The sequence below is a fragment of the Boleophthalmus pectinirostris genome, unplaced genomic scaffold (assembly GCF_026225935.1).
Source record: "Boleophthalmus pectinirostris isolate CB_2022bp ecotype Guang Dong unplaced genomic scaffold, ASM2622593v1 HiC_scaffold_22, whole genome shotgun sequence".
NCBI classification, from domain to species: Eukaryota; Metazoa; Chordata; class Actinopteri; order Gobiiformes; family Gobiidae; genus Boleophthalmus; species Boleophthalmus pectinirostris.
Genome location: NW_026571190.1, coordinates 10,420,569 through 10,443,647, shown reverse-complemented (window position 1 = coordinate 10,443,647; position 23,079 = coordinate 10,420,569). Strand labels below are relative to the sequence as shown.

At 37.7% G+C, this 23,079-nt stretch overlaps 2 protein-coding genes across 3 annotated transcripts in view; both read right to left on the bottom strand.

Annotated features, from left to right (window-relative positions):
• si:dkey-28b4.8 (sarcoplasmic/endoplasmic reticulum calcium ATPase 2) overlaps positions 1–3,191 on the bottom strand; it is a 28,645-nt gene extending 25,454 nt beyond the window's left edge. For both annotated transcript variants that reach the window (XM_020932906.2, XM_055158656.1), the window contains exons 1-2: positions 2,574–3,191; positions 132–251 (exon numbers count right to left, since the gene is read on the bottom strand). In XM_020932906.2, coding sequence (XP_020788565.1) covers positions 132–249 — 118 coding nt within the window. In that variant the 5' untranslated portion in view covers positions 250–251; positions 2,574–3,191. The remainder of the gene's footprint in view (positions 1–131; positions 252–2,573) is intronic.
• Positions 3,192–3,393: 202 nt separating this feature from the next.
• Positions 3,394–12,252, bottom strand: pold4 (DNA polymerase delta 4, accessory subunit). The gene is made up of 5 exons (XM_020932990.2): positions 12,121–12,252; positions 7,368–7,483; positions 6,149–6,229; positions 5,328–5,439; positions 3,394–4,337 (listed from the first exon to the last, which is right to left on the bottom strand). Exons 2-5 carry the CDS (start codon positions 7,471–7,473, stop codon positions 4,313–4,315), a joined length of 324 nt encoding a protein of 107 aa, XP_020788649.1. The 5' UTR covers positions 7,474–7,483; positions 12,121–12,252; the 3' UTR covers positions 3,394–4,312.
• Between the last annotated feature and the right edge of the window lie 10,827 nt (positions 12,253–23,079).

The window sequence follows — 23,079 nt, the reverse complement described above, 5'->3', positions numbered from 1 at the left end:
AGTCTATGCATATAGTCGAAAGTTTACAAAAGTATTCTAACAGGAGGATCACATGAATAATTTTAGAATGATCTTATTTTACATCAGAACTAATATGTGGTGATCCTCCCTCTAGTGCTTATATATCTCACCATTAGGTCCCCATCGCTCCCTGTTCTTCTTAAGCTGTTCACAGCTAAGGCCTGTCGACTCGTTCACTCCGAAGTGTCCCAGAGCCTCCTCCACTGTTTTTGTGTGTGCATTATCCATCACTGTGGGAATATCCAGGAGAAAAACAGGTCAATCACATGTTTTTACTAAGATCTGAAAGCTCTGGTGTCTTTTAGGTTATCTGTTTCAAAGGCATATTAATTATTCATAACCACTTTGCAGTCAATACACTGATTCCTGAGGTTACATCCATAGACTGGGCACTTATGTTGTTGATAAGGTAACAACATTATAACGAGGGGTGTGCAAAAATATTGAAATATTGATATATTGTATCGTTTAATGTGATGATAGAGTATTGATATCATGGGCTGCTGTATCGATATATCGCCAAGAGTATTTTCTGGTATATTTTACTAAATTATTTTGCTATAGCACTACAGTTTTGTTACTTGTTCAGAGGAAGGAAACTTGTTTATGTGAAACATTTGACATATTCACTGTTTTGATGATTAAAATTGATGTGTTTCATATTCACTTTGCACAAGAAGTGGTTTAACAAAGACTTTTAGTATCACAGTCATGATTTAGCCTTTATTTATACTGAACCGTATCAAATCGATTTGAAATATATTGTACTGAATCGAAAGTGCACTGTATCGAGATATGTATCATATCGTGGCCTATGTATTGAGGTATGTATCGTATCAGCAACTTCTTAATGATACCCAGCCCTAATTATAACATAGCTTCAAAATCATTATCATAATTTTGTGTAATATAGGACCTGATGGAGCTGGAGTTGATGGAGCCGGAAGCGTGCCCATGCTCCCTACCTATTTGGAACATGGAAGCTAGCAGGTTAGCTATATCTATTTATTTAACCTATGGATGGACTCATGATTCACAAGTTTAATCTGTTTTTATATCAATACATTGTTTCCTAGTACCTTGTTCTTCATAAATAGTTGTGCATGCAGTTGTAGTCTTTTGAGTGCAGTTTGGGTCAGATACATAGCAATAGGTAATCATTTTGAGAGCTTTTACCAAACTGACAACTAATCGATCGGTAGGACAATCGACCGGGAATTTCTTTAGTCAACTACAGCCTTATGTATGCAGGAGAAATACAAAATTCTCTGTATTTACTGAAATGTGGGTGGTTGCATCTCTGAGACTTGCCCCATAAATATTGCAGAGTATTTCAGCAGCAGCACAGTTGGCAGGGGACTGGAATGCACTGAGGACCGCCAGGTAACAGACGCCCTCAGGAGTATAAACTAAATAAACTACAGTCCACAGGGGAGCAGTCGACTCAATACAAAAGGTCAGAATTGTGAATACAGATTCTATGGTCAGTTATTGGAGAAAGCTCTAAACAAAATGAGTAAACATTTTGATGTTTTCATCAAAGAGCAAAAGAACAAGCAAAAACAATAGTATCACTAATTTTGTCAAAAAAAATAGTGTCCATCCATTTTAAGTTGCCTAATATCTAGAACAGTTATAACTAGCACATAGAGGCAATACCAGACAGTGAATACCATCATTGTGTCCTTGAGCAAGACACTTCACCCATCTTGTACAAATGTAAGTAACTGGCGGGGCAGATGCACAGATTATGACAGTCATGCTCTCCTCTGTCTAGCCCTGGCTGGGCAGATGTGGCTACAGTGGAATCCCACCACTACCAAATATGGGGAACTAATACTGCATGAAATTGTAACTGTAAAGCAATTTTGAGGGCTGTGAAAATGTAGTGTGTTGTTTAAAACTCAAATTTAGTGAAGAAAAATCTGAATGTGGTCAAATTTACAGTTTATGCCATTGTCTTAAAACTCTCATCAGTCATTAAAAACCATGCCCAGATGTCTATAAAAACTTGTATTAATTATTTAAAGAGTTGTAAGACCAATATTATATACAGCCCGATATAGTTCAGTATAAAGTATACACCTATAAGCCAGTAAAGATGATTAGTAGCCAGAGGTATTGGCTTTTTAAGATGATTTTGGTCATACTAATTGTAGAAATTTTGACTTGAATTAATACAATGTATTATAATTTAAGAAAGGTGTATACTAGTATATTATAACATGCATGTTGCCTGTTATTTGACTGGCTATAAGCGGTAATGAGAAAAAAAGGACTTCCATTGACATATAGATAGGACATGTCATAATAAATAGCACAACATCTTATCTTGACTAAACAAACCAAGCCCAATGACCTTTGATTTTATGCTAAGCTACATAAATATGTTACTACAAACTTGCTGGAGGCATGATGCAATATTACACATTAATTCATAAATAAATTGAAAAAATGTAGCCTAAAACAGGAGGCTAAAGCTAGCACTAGCCACTGATGCTGCTGGAGGAGACACTTATAATAATCCCTTGCTGGAAGAACAGGTTGCTTACCAGATTCGTCCTTTTAAATGTCCGTGTGTTCTTCTCTCTGCCTTCTAGGTTCAAAACACAGCTTATATTAAAGCACCATGTGGGATAAATTGTTGAGCGAGGCGAGATGACATAGGAAAAGACGTAGAATGCGTGGGAATACTATTTAGTTAGAACGATACCCGCGAGTCATTATACAGTAGCAGCGTTAGCCACGTAAATCTGCATTTAAACGCGAAATTAGACCCGTGTCAATAATGAAAAATAAGGCGTTTATTAAGGCAAATGTTGTCGAAAGCTATGGATAATTTCTGGTTAGTTTATCCCGTGAAAATGCTAACGTTATCCCGGTTTTTATTAGGAGGCTACGCTGGACTACATCACCCAATGTCACCAAGCTCCGAAATTGCACCAATGACATCCGGTTCCTATCTTTTAAAAGCTTTTCTTCTCTTCTAGCTCATTATTTATACATCAAATTACTCCAATATAAAATTAAGTACTATGTAGCTACTCTGAAATCGCATATATTAGCATTAAAAAGCTAAAGCGTAGTTATTTAAGTAAGTTATTTATCATTTCGCGTCACTAAATATTTCTACCTTGACAGCACTGCGCTGAAATGAACATGATTAACGGTTCTTGACAGACGTAGGTGAAAACAAACCAATCAGAGAACGGGATTTATGATTGATGTGAGCAGAAGGCCAATCATGTTTTGTAGATCTTTTAGCCCCGCCCACCCAAGCTTAGACAACGTTGGGACAAGCGTGTCTGTGAAGTAATGGTGATGAACAGGGCCAATAACGTACAAAATAAAATGGCCGTCTGGCCAACTTAATAAAGACAGTTTAATTCATTTTTATTGATATATTATTGGCTAAACAAAATTGCTTTGGAGGTAATCTCATGTCCATTGTGATGTGAAATTTTAGAGTTACAATAGTTTGTCACATTGGTAATTTAAAGGAAGCCCAAAATAGGGCTGAATAAGAAAAATATTAAATTATTGTTAACATTCAGATTACATGTAGTTGAAGCAGCTTTGATCATGCATCCCCTCTGTCGGTAAGCATCATGATCTGCGTATAGCCAGTAAGACATAATTAATATGACATCAATGGCAGATTAGTTTATTTTTGGTCAAAATGCATAAATCTTCATTAAAATGCAAATTAATCTCAGTAAATTACTTCCTAAAAACTGTAATAAATATGAAATACAATATACTTCTGTATATTGTAGGAACTAATGTAACACATGTAGGCCGGTCTTTTCACATTACAAGGATTTGTAGAATTTGGCAAAACCACTTTTTATATATTATTTTATTTTTAAGTTACCAAAACAAGGATACAACATGTTTTATATAAGAATACTATAGCAATAAAAAGCAAAACATTACATAATTTTCTGGACACACACTAAAGTATACCACCCAAATAAAGAGTCATTCATGTAAAATAAAGTTATAATGGTAGATAATAACATATTAAAAGAGTAAGACATGTAGTAATGAATGTCTTTAAAATACAAAGAACAGTTATAAAAGTAGCATAATAAAAAACTTGTCTAAAACCTAGAGGGTTAAATGTCAATATAAAAATGGTCAACAAACCCCATTATTTCAAGTTATACTCAAGTAATACTCAAGTTATACTCGGATAGATGTGCATGATGTAGTTGCATTGCATTATAAGCAATGTAGTACATGTCTTACATTCCCTTATTTGAAGATGGAAAACTTTGTAGTGTCTTCTTTAAAACGGATATTCACGCCACAAACTGGAAAAAAAAGACAATGTAAATTTGTTTTTATTAAACTGTGTACATAATAGTGTTAATGATGCCATGAAAGTCCATAGTTTAAAATTGAGCAGAAGCTGTGGAGAATAGGCAATAGGTTTCCTATGGTAGAACCTTCCTTCTAACTGTCAAAATTGAGAAATTTTTACCTGGTTTCTGATTGGTTAATATCTCTTAATTACATTTGCATGGCCATTCAAAACTAGAAAACTAGAATAATCAGATAACCCAATTAGATATGATTTTTCATGTGTGTTTACAGTGCAAGAGAAATTCGATCATAAAAACAAATGGTGACATGTCAGTTATTCAATGGATTTTTAGAGTAACTGTTGTATTTGGAGAATAAAGCAAAATTAATTTTAAAATTTTAAAATAATTCCTATTTTTAAAGATTTCTCTCTTTCAGTTTTGCCCTTGCCACATCAGTTTTCCTTTTTTACATTTTGTCAGTCAAAACCATTTTTTTGGTGTGCATGTGAACAGAGCCATTTCTGTAGCAATAATAAACTAGAAAAGCACTCAGAGAGCGCAGACCTCCGCCAAGGACTACCCCCATTTTTTATATAAATTGCGATAAAATCAGTCTTCTGGATCAGATCCGGATCAGCCTTTGGAATATGAAAGAGGATCCCATTGTCCATCCCTGAGTCAAATTTCATGGGGTTTGGTCAATAATTAACCGAGATATTGAGAAACAACATTTTTGGCCCCATTTACCACAATGTTAACTAAAATTTCAAAGTGATCCAGAATCCAGGATTTCTTCCAGATCACCCCCAAAATGAAATCAGTTCTTCCTTTTCACATTTCCAACAAATCCTGAAAATTTCATCAAAATCGGTCCATAACTTTTTGAGTTATGCTGCTAACAGACAAACAAACAAACAGACAAACGCCGGCAAAAACATAACCTCCTTGGCGGAGGTAATAATGACTAACAATAAATAATTGTATCTTTTGTGTTACCTGTCTGTGAGCTCAAGGTCTTGTGCGCTTTGCAGCAGAAGCTCCTTGATCTCTTGTGGAGGATTCAAGCCGTGGAGCTGGGCCCTCTCCCACCTCTGCAGGCGACTGATTCCTGAGCAGTTAGAGACAGGTTACAAATGTGTGCAGGAAAAAAAACTGCCTGCATTAAGAGTTAGAAAAACTAGATTCAGGGAAATTACTAGAATAGCAGCTCAAAAATACAAAACAAATACAATACAAAAATCTTGTGTGGCTATTTGATTCACAATATAACATTTCAGAGTTACGATTATTATGAGAAGAAGCAACATGATTTAACATATGTTCATGATTAAAGAGGGGGTTCTAATTCTGTGGTGAACTTAGATCACCATATTATTTTCTATAGTTTGGAAAATGCTATATTTGCCCAAAACTCCCCTCCCTACTCTCCATGCTCTCTGTGCACTCTCACTCCCCCTTCAGAGCACTACCACAACACAATCACCAGCATGCATCCTGCTAATAAAACTACTGTACTTCACAATAGTTGTTGTGTATCATGCGCATTTATGGAGAATTGTCGTGTGGGAGCATGGATGACTGAAGCAAGCATGAATGACATCGAAAACCTATTCAGAGAACAAGGCTGATGACACAATGACACAAAAAAGCAGTGACTGAAATTTAAACTTCTGTATGATAAAGTAATGAAAGTGTTTATGATAAAAAGCATTTTACATTTAGGTTTAGTTTAGTATAGGTTCAACTGAAAAGACTTTCTTTTTCAAGGGATATTGTCATTTCTATTACCTAAATAAAGTTATATGTTATATAGTCACCTGTGCAGGGCCCAAATCTCCAGTCCAGATCAAACTGTTTGAGTCTCTGCAGATCCTCTTGACGAGCTTCACTTTCTATTTCTGTAAACAGTAAAAAGAGAAAATTAGACTGATGGTTAGGCCTTTATAGATTTTGACTACGCACTTGTGTTTCATTGTGCTATTAGCTTATTATTACAGCTTGTTTACAAAATAGTTCATGTACAAAAGGGTCTATTGAGAATATCCTTTTTTAAGTGTCACTGGCATTAAGTGTTCAATATTCAATATTTATATTATATAATATAAGGGCTTATTGTACTATTTTGTAGTATATGTTACGTATATGTTGTGTTATATTATATACTAGTCATGTTTTTTCCTCATCACAAATACACGGAGAACACAGAAATCCTGTATATTTAGGCTGTGTTCTTTTCAAAAACTGAAAACACTTGGTTCCACCTTCTGAAGTAATTAAGTGGTGGAAGTACAGGAAATGTTCCACTGTGTTTTGAACTCCACACACTTTCACTAGAATCTTTTTGCTCTTTTCAGCACTGGGTTTGCCTTTTAGTTCAAGTTACATCTATTGTTTCAGCTTCATTCCTCAGTTTACCAACAGATAAGATAAAACTAAAGTATTCAAACACAGAAGCTACAGCTTGCATAGTAGGCAAGGCAAGTTTAGTATAAGACCTTTACCATTATTATGATTTTATATGTAGCAAGAAACCTTCAAAATGTCTTATCGTGAATGGCTTGTTGGCTGACTGCTGTAAACAGGTCTCAGATATAACACGCATAAATTCCACTATAAACTGAAAACACTGCATTATTCTGTATGAAACCTTCTAACCCTATAGTTTAGACCTCTCTCTGGTCTGAAATGAAAGGGCTCTGCTGATGGTATGTCACAATCAAATCAAAATTGTAATTAAAATTGGCACAGTTATCAAATTGCAAAGGCTGCAAATGTTAAGATAACAGATTTTTCACAGTAAAGTACAAAAATCTGGTTGTACCTGTAGTTTAGACCTCTAGTCCTTTAAAGATATGTTCTGAAATTTGTATTAGTTTATCAGTTCATATTTCAGTCTTCTCTCAATTATCAATGCTTCTAAACATGTTGCTCTGTGAAATGAATCTTACTAATTAAAACATAAATTGAAATAATAAGAAAATATATTTGAAATTGTTGCAGCAGACAGTGGTTTAGCATAGTATAACAGCTGCATACGTTCTGGGGTGGGGGGAGGAGTGGGGCTCCTCTGTCGTTTTCCTCCTCTTCTCTCTTTCTTCACCACTCTGTATGAGTCTGTGATCAGCCTGCGCTTGGTCGTCATTCTGCCCAACCTGAAATACACAAAGGCTCTGTGAAAAAGCAGCTACAAAAAAGGTGTTGTCCCCATACTAAACTCTTAAACTCGAATTCAGTATCAAGGAATTGACTCAATACTCAATAACGATTACAATATAACAATTAAGAAAAAACATGTTCCTTTTTTGTAATAAAATCAAATTTTCATACACAATATAATTACACTTTCTTTCTTTATGTTACCATGAGAACTTATACTAGTTCTGATGAAGCTCAAAATATCAACTAAACTGTACAGAAAAGCTCAAATTGTGTCCTGTTAATGTGATTTTTTGCAGTATTACTCAAATCTACTTCTTGATACTACAAAAAAGTCAACTACTGTGCATGAAGATAATTTAATGCTATAGAAGAGCATTCAAAAGATTACATTTTAGTGGTATTCCAATGTTTTTGATTATTCACAACTTGACAATTACACTATGATCAAACAAGAGCAGACTTTAACATGTGTCCAGTGAAAATCAGATAACCCAATAACTGGATCTGATTTTTGGTGTGTTTACATGCTCAAAGCCACCTGGAGACATATGTCTGTTAATCAATGTATTTGATTAAGTTTCTGTTGCATGTGGAAAACAAAGTACTAGAGCTGAATCTAATGATTAGTTGTTTAGACCACAAAACTGGCTGCCGAATTATTGATCAGGTACTAATCAATACTAAAACTAGTATCGAAACTAGATACTCAGTTGAGCAAGCATCAGTACTAAAAAGGTCACAAGACAGAAATTAACCTTTCCTGAATAGGTTTAGACAGACCTTGAGAGATATCAGAAAAAGTGTAAGACCTGATAGACTATGAGGAGAAAATTCAGTTTGTCGACTGGACAAAAGTTAGTTTGGTTGAAGATGTTTCGCAGCTCATCGAAGCTACTTCTTCAGTTCTGGTCAGAATGCTGGTGGACACTTCCTTATATCTGCAGGGAGGAGCCAACAAACTGAAACTAACACACCTACTTGTTTACAGTTTCTGTTTGTTAGTTCGGCCTATTGACCTGTACAGGCTGTGGGGTCTAATTAACATAACAATTCACGGCCATAATGGAGCTTCCACACCTCTGGACCTGACCTGGCTACACCTATTGTTCTCTTGTTTGTTTTGAATTAGGTTTGAGGATAGAGTTGTAAATAGGAGATAGATGGTGTCTGAGTCCTCCATTTCTGTTAAGAGAAGGATTCTCTTTCTTAACAAAAATGGCTTCTTTCAGTCCCCTCTCAAACCAGTTTTTCTCTCTGGCTAAAATCTGTACCTCGCTGTTCTCAAATGAGTAGCCCGTGGCTTTTAGGTGGAGATGTACAGCAGACTGAGGTCCACTGCTGCTCTCTCGTCTGTGTTGGTACATCCTCTTGTGAAGTAGCTGTTTAGTTTCTCCAATGTAGCGTTCACTGCAGTCTTCACTACACTGAATGGACTAGATCACATTGCTTTGTTTGCACTGTTGGGCAAGTTACTTTGAAACTGTAATGCGTTATTTATTACCTATTACTGTCATTTCTGTCAAGTGTGACATGTTAGTGTCATATGAACCATCTCGCACTCTGAGGACCTCAGGGACCGGCCTCCTGCTGGTGCCCAGAGTCAGGACTAAACAAGGGGAGTCAGCGTTTCAGGTTCATGCAGCTAAAACCTGGAACAGTCTTCCTGAACATGTGAGACAGGCCTCTTCTGTGACGCTGTTTAAATCCAGGCTCAAAACATTTCTGTTTAACTGTGCATATAACTGAAAGGTTTTCATTCCGCACTCTTCTCTCCAATTTATGTCTCTCTTTTTTAATTTTAATCTTCATGATTATTTATGTTTTGATTTGTTTTTATTATGATTTTAATGTATTTCTTATTCTGTAAAGCACTTTGAATTACTTTGTGTACGAATTGTGCTATACAAATAAACTTGCCTTGCCTTGCCTAATTTGTTACATTACAATATTACTGCATTTAAAATGTAAGGCATTACATTACTATTGCATTACTTTAAGTTACTCTCACCAAAATAACTTTTGCACTTTATGGACACCCTGCTGCTCGGGCTCGCGGCCCTGATTTCAGCAACTATTTGCAGGTACCCAAGCCGGTGCAAGAGTCTGTTACAGCGTGTAACTTCTACCTTCCTTCAGCGTGTCCAGAAGTCCAACTTTTTGTGTGATGGTTACATCTTCCTCTGCCTTTTGGGTGCGAGCGCAGGAGCCTTTGTCGGTGCAGAACGTTTCGTCGACGTTGTGGGTTTCGTCGGGGAGAAAACTTGCAACCGTACAGCACTTCAGAATCACACTGATACAGATTGAACATGTATTTAAATTTGGCAGCTGAACACATTATGTACTGTACTGTACAGGAGACAGGAGTCCCTTGGCCAGTCAGGACGCAGCGGGAGGAACGCAATACGCATTCATACAATGTAAAAAAAAAAAAGGGCATGCAAAATTGCACAAAAAAAAATAATAAAATCTGCTGAACAGCGAGACCGCGAAATGTGAACTGCGACAGAGGGAGGGACGAGTGTAAACCAGGTCTAAACCAGAACTGACCCAGGTCTAAACCAGGTCTAAACAGCGTGGAGTTCTTTGTCAGTCCTTTCGCCCGCGGTTACCTGAAGGTCTACGAGGGCGCATCTCCGGCGTTTCACCGCTGCTGATATCGAGGTGATTTTAATGAATCTGTATGAAGAAAAACCCACCACTTCAATCCATGTTAAAAAACTCATGTTGTCTGAAAATCCTCTGTAGTTTTTCAGAAACACCAGCCGTGTACGGAATAGTTACCCCCTTTCTCCTGGGTTCTGATTCTCTGTTGTCCTGTTTTTTAGTTCTCTAGGTTTTGTTGAAGGCCCGTTTTGGATCTCCACAAACAGAGAGGGCTTTCTGCACATGTTGTTCTTCTTTCTCCTTTCCCTCTGTGCTTGTAGGCACCACTTGAGCCCTGTGTCCCTAGTGTTCGAATAACTCCAAGTTTGTGTTGCAGTGGGTGGTGAGAATCAAAAAGCAGGTACTGGTCCGTGTGTGTGGGCTTCCTGAAGACCTCCACCTGGAGTCAGTGTTCTCCTATTGTTACTGCACAATCTAAGAAAGCCAATGTGTTGTTCTTGGCATCTTCACTGGTGAATTTGATGATAGGATCTACAGCATTAATATGTGCAGTAAATGGTTCCAAATCTTGAATTTTGATTTTAGAAAAGTTATCATCCACATAACGATACCAATGTGTGGGTGGAGTTCCTGGATAAGAGGCCAAGGCCCTCTGTTCAAATTGTTCCATATATAAGTTAGCAATGACAGGAGAGACCGGTGAGCCCATCGCACAGCCATGGATTTGCCTGTATAAGTTCCATCTGAACTGGAAATAGGTGGTATTTAAACAGATTTCCAGCAGTTGGCAGATTTGATCAGGTGACAGTTTAGTTCTTTCTTCTAGTTTGGTATCTTGCAGTAGTGTCTTCCTTGCTGCCTCCACTGCTACTGATGTAGGGATACACGTGAAAAGAAACGTCACATCAAAGGAAACCACTGTCTCATCCGGGTCGAACTGGAGATGTTTGATTTTGTTAACAAATTCAGCTGTGTTTTCAATATGGTGCTCCGTGTTACCCACCAAAGGGGACAAAATGGTCTTCAGGTGTTTGGCCACATTGTACGTTCCTTATATCTCCCTACAGATATAAGGAAGTGTCCCCCAGCATTCTGACCAGAACTGAAGAAGCAGCTTGGATGAGCTGTGAAACGTCTTCAACCAAACTAACTTTTGTCCAGTCGACAAACTGAATTTTCTCCTCATGGATTCTACCTGGACGACTGAGGGATTCTTCACACACCTCATAGACTAGTATACTTCCATAGACCACTATGGAACCTAGATGTACTGTATGACTGAGGGATTACACAGGTATTAGACTTCATGGTAATATAGTAATCAAGTCTATTCCTTAGTATCGCAATTGTGTTTGAAATTTAAGTATCACGAAAACACTAAGCTGAATATGACATTTAGACAAAATTGGACACAGATAAAGCTGAAGTGAAGCAGCCTGAGAAAATCTTGTAGGAGATATTTACCTTTTACATATTTTAAATGACTTCTAGACGGCAGTCAAAACGTCTTGATTTCAAAAACATTATTGGCATGGCTATCTTTGAAACCTTTTACCATGGACAAATAAGGATTACTACTACTAGGCTTCTGCTATTTATTGTTAAAGTTACAAAGACAAATTGTGTTCTCTTATAGTGTTTACTTTTTTATTCACGTGGATAGCCTCATGATTATAGATATTTAACCATATTACAGCATAATAACTGGACGTGGAATATTTAATGATAAAGCACTTAAGTTGACTTATTTGCAGGCCTCAAATTCATTACTGTAGATTCTTCGCAGTAAATTGTAAATTACCACATGCGTATTATTGTGTATTATCGCGTTATTACAGATCGATTTCAATATCTCCAGTTTATAAACACTTATTGATTGCTGATTTTGAAGAACGACCATTTTTAAACCTCTTCCGTGAATGAGGATCAGAAACACGGACGGACACATCCCATTGCGGTTATAGAACTATTTCAGCTTTTGTTATTACACAGATTTGAAGACATCCTAAAGCTATAAGTGACTAACCTTTTGACTGCAGGTTAAAAGAAAAATAAAGGAGGATTTTGTTGTTTAAAAAGTGATATTTTCGTGGACAGCCTGCTGCAACTGTCGATAAAAACAATAGTGGTTCTTCCTCTGTCGCTGTTAAGAAAAGAGGTTATCAACGCCTGCCCTCTGGCGGACCGATTTGGCATTACAAATACAAAACCAACAACAGTCCACTACACAATTATTTTGAGGAGCAGTGTTGTCAGTGTCATGACACTAAAAGTTCAAACTCGACAGTGTTGTGCAAGTTCACACTTTTCATGAACTAGTTCAAAGTTCAGTTCACACTTGTTCAAAGTGAATAGTTCACGTTCATAGTTCACAATTTTAATTTTGAACTAGTTCAAAGTTCAGTTCATTTTATATTTAGATGAGATCTGTAAATGAAAGGCTGCATTTATTTTTCAAACTGACTTCTAGTTTACAACAACTTTACAAAATACACTGTTGGACAAGTGACTTTAAAACTGTAATGTGTTATTTATGACTTGTTACTGTCATTTCAAAGTAATTTGTTACACTACAATATTACTGTATTTAAAATGTAAAACATTACATGACTATTGCAGCACTTTTAATTTACTCTCACCAAAAGAACTGTTAAGATGCTGAACTTTTGCGCCGTATATGGACTGAACCAGGTCTAAACCAGGACTAAACCAGGACTAAACCAGGTCCAAACCAGGTCTAAACCAGGACTAAACCAGAACTGAACCAGGTCTAAACCAGGACTAAACCAGGAATAAACCAAGACTAAACCAGGACTGAACCAGAACTGAACCAGGTCTAAACCAGGACTGAACCAGGTCTAAACCAGGAATAAACCAAGACTAAACCAGGACTGAACCAGAATTGAACCAGGTCTAAACCAGGATTGAACCAGGACTGAACCAGGACTAAACCAGAACTGAACCAGGACTAAACCAGGTCTAAACCAGAACTGAACCAGGACTAAACCAGGACTAAACCAAGACTAAACCAGGACCAAACCAGGACTAATCCTGGACTAGAACTTGGAATCTAGGACCGTCCCTGAGAGAACCCCGAGTGCGATGGGGCGTCAGCTGCGTTTAGCTCGGTGGAGCGCGGACTTCTGCGTCGATCCTTTCGCTCAGGATCACGGTCTACGCGGGCGCACCTCCGGTGTTTCACCGCTGCTGATATCGCGGTGATTTTAGCAAATTTGTATGAATAAAAACGAAAAAAGGTTAAAAAAGCATTGTGACGCGCGTTACTGACATATGTACCAAGTAAAATAATACGCGCGCGGAGCAGCACGTCCTGTGCGTGTAGATTTCAGAAAATAGGATCCATCCTATTTTTTGACGCTCTACACGAGCGTAGGCGCGTATCCCCGTCAAAATACACAGAGAGCATGTATCTATTGCTGTATTTGTGCATTTACCATCAGCACATTGTGCTCCCTGGGCAGTTGTGTATCATGTGAAAGAGCCCAGATCCACATAGACTGTTAATTAGTGCTTTGAAATTTACTTTTGAAATCCTTGCGTTTGCCGTGGTCAGCCTGTACAGAAGGTAAATACAAGCAGCTAAACGCGCCCAGTCAAGTTTGATTGACTTCCCACTGAGAGACACAAGAGCCCGTACGTTCCGCTAAAGCTGCTGGTGGAGTCGCCTTCACGTTGACACGCGGCTGTGGTTTCGCGAGGTGAAGTGCGAGCAGAACCTCACTCGTCAGGTGAAAACAAATTCCGACGTTTAACTGAACCCCAACAGTGACGTACGTCGTTCATCACACATAATTTGAACAAATTCACGTTCAAGTTCTTGAATTACAAAAGTGTTGCGTTCAGTTCAAAGTTCACTGAAAAATGAACGTGTTCAATGAACGCTCGTTCATGCACAACACTGAAACTCGATTTAGTTACTATGGAGGAACAAACTTGATGCTTGATACCGATTGTGATACCACAATGGTAATAAAAACATTGATTCTCTAAAGAAAATTCTGTCTGATTCTTCTCTGTGTTTCGGGCAGGCTCCTGGACAGGCAAAATCTCTGCTGGAAGGGACAGTCCACAGATCTAAGCACGAGTACATGTTCCACTGAGTCTATCTGGGGTCGGCTTGGCACACCATGGAAGTAAGCACTATTACTCTTCTGTTCATCTGTACTTGATGTTATGTTGTTGTCAAAATGAATTCTCTTTTCACCATGCATCCTATAGTAAAATATTATCTATTCATTTTATACATGGCATTTTCTCAGGTAATAACCATACACTCTATAAAGACACCCATAGTGTTCGGCACCAGTCAAATGAAGCTCACTAACAGTTAGGAGCAAATTTTGTGCGAAGTTCTATACCAAAATTATAACACCAGGATCGTGATGAGTGGCTTAAGAGGAACATTTTAAGACCAAAATAACAAGGCTCACTGCAGGAGTTACAGAAAGAGGAGTGATAATTTCTTATTGTGAAGTCAATTGGAGTCGATGGAGCCAGAAGCGCCCCCATGCTCACTTCCTGTTTTATATATACAGTAAAAATCGGTAATGACTAATACAGAAGTTCTTTACAGGTTACCAAATAGTAGGCAGACATTTGAGAACAAAGATACAACTGTCTGACAGTATTCGAGACAGCTGTTTTTGTGTCATTGTGCAATATCAGAGCTCAAGAGTCAGGTGATTTTGGGTCTTCAGGTTCTCATCAAATCCCTTCTCCTGTATCCTCTCTCCTATTTTAAACACAGATTCAATAATATAGAACACAATTATATGACTGTTTTAATTGACGACTAAATGAAAAAAGTGTTAATTCACTTGCTCTGTCCTCACCCCTGACCAGACACTAAAGCCCATCCAAATGCTGAAGCAAGCACTCAGAGCTAAACACACCGCAGAGATCATTAGCTTTTCCGTCTGATTTTGAATGAGACACAGTATTTACCTTTAAATACTAGTATCAGGCATACCTCCACACTGTGTATAGGAGACCCAACTTGGGCAAAGTGTGCATGTGTGTGTGTGTCTGCTCCCCCAACAGAGGCGGTGGGGTCACGTGAGCCTGGGTGCCCGCGGTTGGGGAAGTGTTAAAGGTACGCAATCACCTGGGGCAGGCAGGAGGACAGAGAATGCTGGGTTGCCATAATTTTTGTCGACCACTATTGCTTTTGTTTCTGGAATTATGTTATCAATGCATATTCATCTTCACAATATCCCTGCTCTCTGTGTCTGCATTTGTACTTTGCCGCTGTGATTTATAGTATGCCAGTTACCCATTCATTAAACCATCCCAAAATGCATACTGGATCCAGCCTCTGTCTTTTACATCGCATTCAGCGCGTTATAGTTTTTACTGGACCCAATTCTATCTCTCCTCGGCTACCACGAAATACGGGTCTTGTATAGCCGCTACAGTGTGCTTAAATACTCAAATTAGGCTGCTGATGTGCTAGATGAAACAAAAAACTAATACAAAAATAAAACTAGACGGTAAAAGAAAGTGAATTTTAGTCAGTTGATGGAGCTGGAAGTGTAAGGCCCATAGTAGCTAAAAGGGCTAAAACAGCTAAAATGAAGTAATGCATTGTATATGTTATGTCAGTAATTAAAAACAGACACTCACTTTTTTTTTTTTTTTTTTGAAATATGATATCGTCTTGTAATGCAATACTTTAGAGTGCCGCTAGGGGGCGGTAGAAGGATTTAGGAATCGAAGGGACAGCACTGCAGAATAAACCCTGCAGTCCTGAGATGCTAAAGACGAATCATCTGTCCCTTGTATTGCGTTTCCAAGTTGTTAAAAAGTAATTTGTGTCTCACCCAAACAGTACTGGTGTTGAGATAAAACCGTTAATATGCATCTGTGTAAATGTGAACACTGGTTGAAGTGAAGTTGTGTGTAAAACACATTTTGAAGCGATATGTAGCGCGGGCTAGGCTAGCGCAGTTGTAAAGATGCAGCGCGGGTATATTTTGAGTTAATTATTAGACACGGGGTGAGCTATTCATAAACATGTCTAAGCTTTTACTTTGTATATTTTTGTAAAGCTTTAGCACAGGATGTACATGTTAAAGTTGCAGTTCATGTGCAAGTACAGTGCCAGTGTAATTACTGCTGTCACGGGCTGGACGACATGTTTAGTTGTAGGAGCTAAGTTAGTTACAGTTAGCACAGAATTAAATGTTACACTTTTGTTTGGTTATTAACGAATGTATAAATGTAAAATTTTAAACATGTATCAATACGATCTGGAAGTAAGATACAATGGAAATGTTGTACAATTGGGTCTGTGTAGCAACATGGAAATTATTATTTGTTGTAGCAGAATAAACCCTGCAGTCCTGAGATGCGAAAGACAAATCATCTGTACTTTGTATTTCTTTTCCAGGGTTTACCTCGAAAGGGGCAACAGAAGCACACCCATGCTCACTTCCTATTTGGAGTGCAGCAGCTAGCAGGTTAGCTTTTTTGGCTTTAAAATTGGAATAAACCACACACTTAATTCAGATTTAAATTTAATTCTGAATAAACTGAATTCTGAATAATCATTAGGAATTAAGTGTTTACATTGTCTTTTTAAAGCGGAATACATTTTTATGCCAAATTAAATCATTTTTAATCGGAATTAAAGCTCTCATGTAAACGGGGCAACTGTGAGTCACCCAGCGCTGCAGTCAGTTTGCAGAGGGTTTGACTGATTGATTTAATATTGATTAAAAAAAAAAAAAACATATATTTTAAATTCTCATTTTATTTGGAAAATATTTTATTCATTGTTGTAAGTGGAATAATCCCAATCCTAACATCTTTTAATTCAAATGCAATCTAAAATATTATTTAAAAATCATTAAATGACACTTATTTCTTGTAATCTCTGTGTATATTGTTTATCTGTTTTTTTGTATGTATGTTTATAGCAATACTTTGTATGTATAGATGCAATAAATTTAATGAAAAAATTTGTAGTTTTTTTTTTTTTTTTTTTCTTTGTCTTGTTTCATTTATGTCTCTTATTTCTGGAGATACCTACTTAAAGCAAAAACATGCACAAGGTTTAGTGTCAGCAGATGAAAAAATGACAATTTAGAGTGTATTATTCCCATTTATATATATTTTTTTCTCTTTGTTATTATAATATATTGTGATGTGTGAGCTACTGTGTCCAAGTAAATCCCCTTGTGGATCAATAAAGTTAATTTGTCTAAGTCTAAAATATAGCCACAAGTAGCAGTGATCGGCCCTCAGAAGGAACATTTCCATGGAGGCAACCAAGTGGAGGCCCTCATTCAGACCAGATAAGAGTCAGGTTTGTGAAGATGCAAGCCTGCTTACACGAGGGGTTGGCTTTAATTGCATTTTGGTACGCTACATTGATCCTATATGAAACCACAAATGCTAGTTAATACATATTACTTCATTTACCAAAAAAGACTGGGAAATGATTAATGTAATCAATATAACAGAAATACAGAATGTCTGTAAAATGCTGAGGTATCTGATATAGCCTCTAATGCTATAATGCCAGTCAGCCAGTGTTTGCACTTCGATTATCTTAAGAGCCTGAATGAATTGCGGAGTACATTTATTGATTTCACTTTTAACAGATGTATTTAAAACCACATTCTTAAACATTAATAAGTCCTGGACTACTTGGAAGTGCTTTATAAAATGTGTACTATGCTAAATGTGTAAGTGCATATATGTTTTTTTAATACTGACTTGGTTTGGTCAATACTTATCATAGTTTTACGTTGGTGGCAATTTGAACAAAAACCTGAAAGAAAAAAAGAAGTAGCTCAAATGAATACCTTTACCCAGGCCTGTCAACAGAAAATTTGGGGCCCGGAGTAATAAGCCTCAAATGGCCCTGCCTTTCCCTATGTCATCAGCACGGAAAACTCCATACAAATGCCAGCATTTTTGTAATGTAAGTATTATCTTAACAAAATAAATGTGTTGTCAATTATTTTTATTAGTCTAGACAAGTTTTGGTTTAAATTTAAAGTTTAAATTTGCTAGGTAATATTTGTGGAATTACATATGTTACAGTGATGGCACTCTGGGGGTGTTCTACATGTATCGCTATGGTGGGATGCTCAGAAGTTCCCACAGTCCACAGATTGTTGTAGTTACAACTAATCAGCTCTTTCTGGTTAAATTGCATTAAAATAAAGCTCAGATTAGACTAACAGGCCTCAGATCGAGCAGTTTCTATTTAGCATCACCCCAGAAAATATTGATGACATCAGTTGCAGTGCAAAGTATTGTGTTATGGCATATATGCTGAAGCTTGTGTCTAACCAGGAATTGAAAACTTCATAAAAATTGGAAAACTAGACAGAATTTTGTTTGTTTTTAAACATGACATTAACAGGGGTATAGTGGGCGTGGAATGCGGAGGTATACTGGCCACCCACTTCTCCCGATGTGAGATATAAAACAACAAATATAACATAGATACAACTTAAATGTCAAACCAAAGCTATTGGCAATGGTGAAAACAACCTGCATAAGGTTCATGATATCTGCAGTGCTGCCCTGAACCAGGACTCAAAGAGGTTTAAACCAGGTCTAAACCAGAACTAAACCAGGACTAAGTGTTGGCATGAACCCAGAGGTGCGCCCGTGTAGACCGCAGATGAAAGGACCAGCGCAGAGCTCTGTGCCTAGTGGAGTTATGTGCAGCCATCACTGATCTTGCTTTGTGGACGCTTTGCGGATGACTTGCTCCGCGGTCTCGGAGTTCTCTTTCTTTTTCTCTTTCTCTCTCTCTCAAGTCCAAGATTAGTCCTGGTTTAGTCCTGATTTAGACCTGGTGTAATCCTGGTTCCCTCCTGGTTCAGTCCTGGTTTAGACCTGGTTTAGTCCTCCTAGTTCAGTCACTATTAACGTACCCCCACCACACCACTGGTCTTATCATATATACTTTAAAGTCTTCTTCAGCCATATAGGTTAAAATTTAGACAATATGGAATGTCCAAGATGGTCATGAGCTCTGGGTAGTGACCGAAAGGACGAGATCGCGGATACAAGCGCTCGAAATGAGTTTCCTCCGCAGGGTGGCTGGGCGCTCCCTTAGAGTTAGGGTGAGGAGCTCAGTCACACGGGAGGAGCTCGGAGTAGAGCCGCTGCTCCTCCACGTCGAGAGGAGCCAGTTGAGGTGGCTCGGGCATCTGTTCCGGATGCCTCCTGGGCGCCTCCCTCGGGAGGTGTTCCGGGCATGTCCCGCCGGGAGGAGGCCCCGGGGAAGACCCAGGACACGCTGGAGGGACTATGTCTCTCGGCTGGCCTGGGAACGCCTCGGGGTCCCCCGGAGGAGCTGGAGGACGTGTCTGGGGTGAAGGAAGTCTGGGAGTCCCTGCTTAGGCTGCTCCCCCCGCGACCCGGCCCCGGATAAGCGGACGAAAATGGATGGATGGATGGATGGAATGTCCAAGAAATTTGTGGGGCAATTACTCTATGTTGAATCAACTTGCTAATGCTAATGTTGTTCAAATGTACTTCAGTGGTAAAACGAGCTAACCTAAATGTAGATTGGTGACAGGAAAAGGCAATGACAGCACTTCTCTTGAGCTTCCTGGTGGAGTAAATATTAAAATCAATACAAATTGTGTTGAATCATGTCTCAGCTGTGGCTTTGCCCATTAATTGCACCAGAGATCATTTTCATCATAATGAGATTTGTAAACAGGCACTTGTGTGGTATCCACAATGGGACGGTGGTGCTACGGAGCTGGTTGGATGAACAGTGGTGTTTACAGCCCCACAATGAGGTTTGATTCTCAGACCTAACATGTAATTGCTGAATTTCAAATGACAACACAAGCTTTCAAAGACAAGATTTCAAAACTGCTTTTTAGATCGTCTTAATAATACTTGGTGATATTATGCTGGCTTGTTTGTATTAACCTGTAGGCATGCAGGGTAGGACTGGCCATCTAGAGCACTGGGAGTTTTCTCAGGGGCTAAAGGGACTTTTTGGGACACTGTCAGACCTGAAATCACACTTCAGCTGCCTCCTGCTTTTTTCAAACAAACATATTAGAAATTTGGCCTGGTTGTTTTGCTTTTCACTTGACAGTAAAATGTTCTTGCTACAGCTGCTCATAGATTAACATGTAGTATGATGTAACCTTGCACATGGGGTCCAGGGGCATTAATATTGAAGTATTCTTAACAGACATCGTTAGCCCGACTGGAGACATCCAAATGACTTCCTGTTCTCTGATCTCATTTCTACATTTGTTTAAGTGCCTTTAACTCTGGGATTTTCTGCACTCATTCCTTTGGATGGATTTTTTTTTTATTTAAATGTACTTTGAACAAATCTTATACTCCTCTTTAATATTGCATTAAACTAATCTATTTTACATTTATTGATACACAGGTGTTTTTTATTGCTTGGAAATACCGTGCTTGAGCAGGGATGTCTCTCCACAGACCTGGTCGAGAACTTGGCCAACACCTGTTTCAGGCTAGGCTTATTCAGAATAGCACTTTACAATCAAATTAAATAATACAATCTATGACCAGGTTATTGTGTTATGCTTACAGTTTGGAAAACGGTGTTGAGATGATTACCATAACACAACCTCACAAACAACCTCACGGGATGAATGAGAGACTTAAATAAATAAATAAATAATAATAAGAAGAAAATAATAAGAAGAAAACATAAAACATATTAGTTGTTTTGCTTTACACTTGACAGTAAGTAAGGTAAGGAGCCTACTGCTGCTCATACTGACATGTATGAAGTAAGCAGAGTGAGTCTGAGGCATTAATATTGAAGTATTTTTAACAGACATCGTTAACCTGACATCCAAATGACTTCCTGTTCTCCGATCCAATTTCTACACTTGTTTAAGTGCCTTTAACTCTGAACAAATCTTATATTCCTCTTGGCATTAAAATAATCTATCTTACATTTATTGAAACATAGTGTGCTGTGAGCAAGGTCACCTCCACAGATGTGTGATCAACACTTGTTTAAGGGTAACATACACATTCTTGTCCCCATAGGAAATTGTTCTCTGCATTGACCCATCCTTCAACTTTTGGGTAGGACTATATTAGCTGGAGGATTTGACCTATGGTGCATGTTCACTCAATAGATAAATAAAGAATACAGTTAAGAATAAGCTTAAGGTTAGCTTAGTCAGTTTTGCTGATAAGTTGCTGTTATTTAAAACTGTATATTTGCAGTAAGCCTATGTCTGTTTTCTTTAATGTTATTGTATTTATTTTATTTTTTTCCTATATTTCTATCCTTACACTTGATAGCTGCAGTCCAGTACGTTGTGGTGATAAGTCATGATTTGTTTTATTTAGATATTATTTAGCAATAGTGACTGTAATCATGACATTATTATTATTAGTAGTTTTATTTATTTTTGCTGTATTTTCTTCCTACACTTCTCTCATCATACTTGATATCTGCAGTCCATTATGTTGTGGTGATAAGTGACTGTTGATGGGGGCCTGGCTCAGACGGACAGGCAGCCGTGATCTCGTTATCCTGAAACGTGATCCTCCGCCAATGGTTTTTGTGGCGCGGTGCTTTCAGATACTGAGGCTAACGCTAGCATCCCCCTTTTCAAACCTCTAGCAGCCAAATAATGCACTCCCTCTATTAAATATTAAGCTGCGGTCTGGATGTACTAAACTGTGTTAAGGAATTAAGCTAACAAGCAATAAGACAGTAAGGATACACTGAAAAAAACTAAAATCTAACAAAGTTAAGATTACTTGAATTAAGAAAGTTTTATTGGGATTTGAGTTAATTTCTCTTGACAAGTAAATTTATCTACCGGTGGACCTTCTTTCTTAAGATAAGAAAAACAACAACTCTTTGCACTTAAAAATAAGAAACAAAATTTAATGTTGCTTGTGGAAGTGAAAGTGAAATGTTTTCAATTTAAGTCATTAACTTAAAGCTAGACATTGCTTTTTGCGGTGTAGTAGTAGGAAGCAGCAATACATCCATCCATTTTCTTCCACCTATCCGGGGCCCCACGACATCATCATTGGGATAAACAAAAATTAATTTCATAATTAAGATGGTTCATAAAGGTGCACTATGTAACTTTTCTGGTGTGTCTCCATGGGGATGTTATTGCTTTCCCTGGAATGTTACACAGTATGACATTAAACATATCTGTCTCCATGGAGACAAGTAATAAGACCGTATATTTATACCATACAAATAACCCTGTGTCCTGTAAATCAATATATCATTTTTGCACTGTTTTCCTTATGACCTCTTGTATATAATTGAGATATATTTGTATTACAGTATTTAATTTTTACTTGTACATATACATGTATATAATTATGCCTTATTTCACCATTACCATTAATATTTTTTTCTTTGTCATTATGATATATTGTGATGTGTGAACTACTGTGTCCAAATAATTTCCCTTGTGGATCAATACATTTTGTCTAAGTCTAAGTCTAAGTCTAAGTAAGTAGAAACACACGGGCATAATGGCTAAGACAACATATTTAGGTCACTGTGTAACCATTTATTAAAATGCTAAATTTGCTAAAAACAAACTATTACATGTTTTCATTTTACTTTTGTTTTTGACAATCTGAGTCAAAAGTCACTTCTTTTAAAGAGCACTATCACATTACAATCAGTGTGGGTTCTACTAAGCAAACTACTGCACATCGCATCAGGTCTGTAAAGCTGCAGTGAATTGTTTTGTATCATGTTTTTGTATATTTATGGAGAGAATTGGGCTTGAAGATGAAGTACTCAACAAATCTAACCACAAGGAAGGTTTGAATAGGGCCTGGGAGACATTGCTAAATCACTCAAACATGCATGGATGACATCTAAACCTCTTGTTGGCATGATTTTGGTGAGGGCACAATGTTATAATATAATGTGAAAAAAATTGCAGCAATGATCCAAGATTCCAAGCCATAAGTAATTGATCCCAAGTGAGTTGATCCA

Bases quoted from the DNA above. Each gene is read 5' to 3' on its own strand.
- pold4 (XM_020932990.2), bottom strand. From the start codon at position 7,473: ATGACGACCAAGCGCAGGCTGATCACAGACTCATACAGAGTGGTGAAG. The intron at 5,440-6,148 runs GTGACTATATAA...CTAACTGCTCAG, and splicing joins GAGATTTGGGCCCTGCACAG to GAATCAGTCGCCTGCAGAGG. The intron at 4,338-5,327 runs GTAACACAAAAG...TTTTTTTTCCAG, and splicing joins GACCTTGAGCTCACAGACAG to TTTGTGGCGTGAATATCCGT.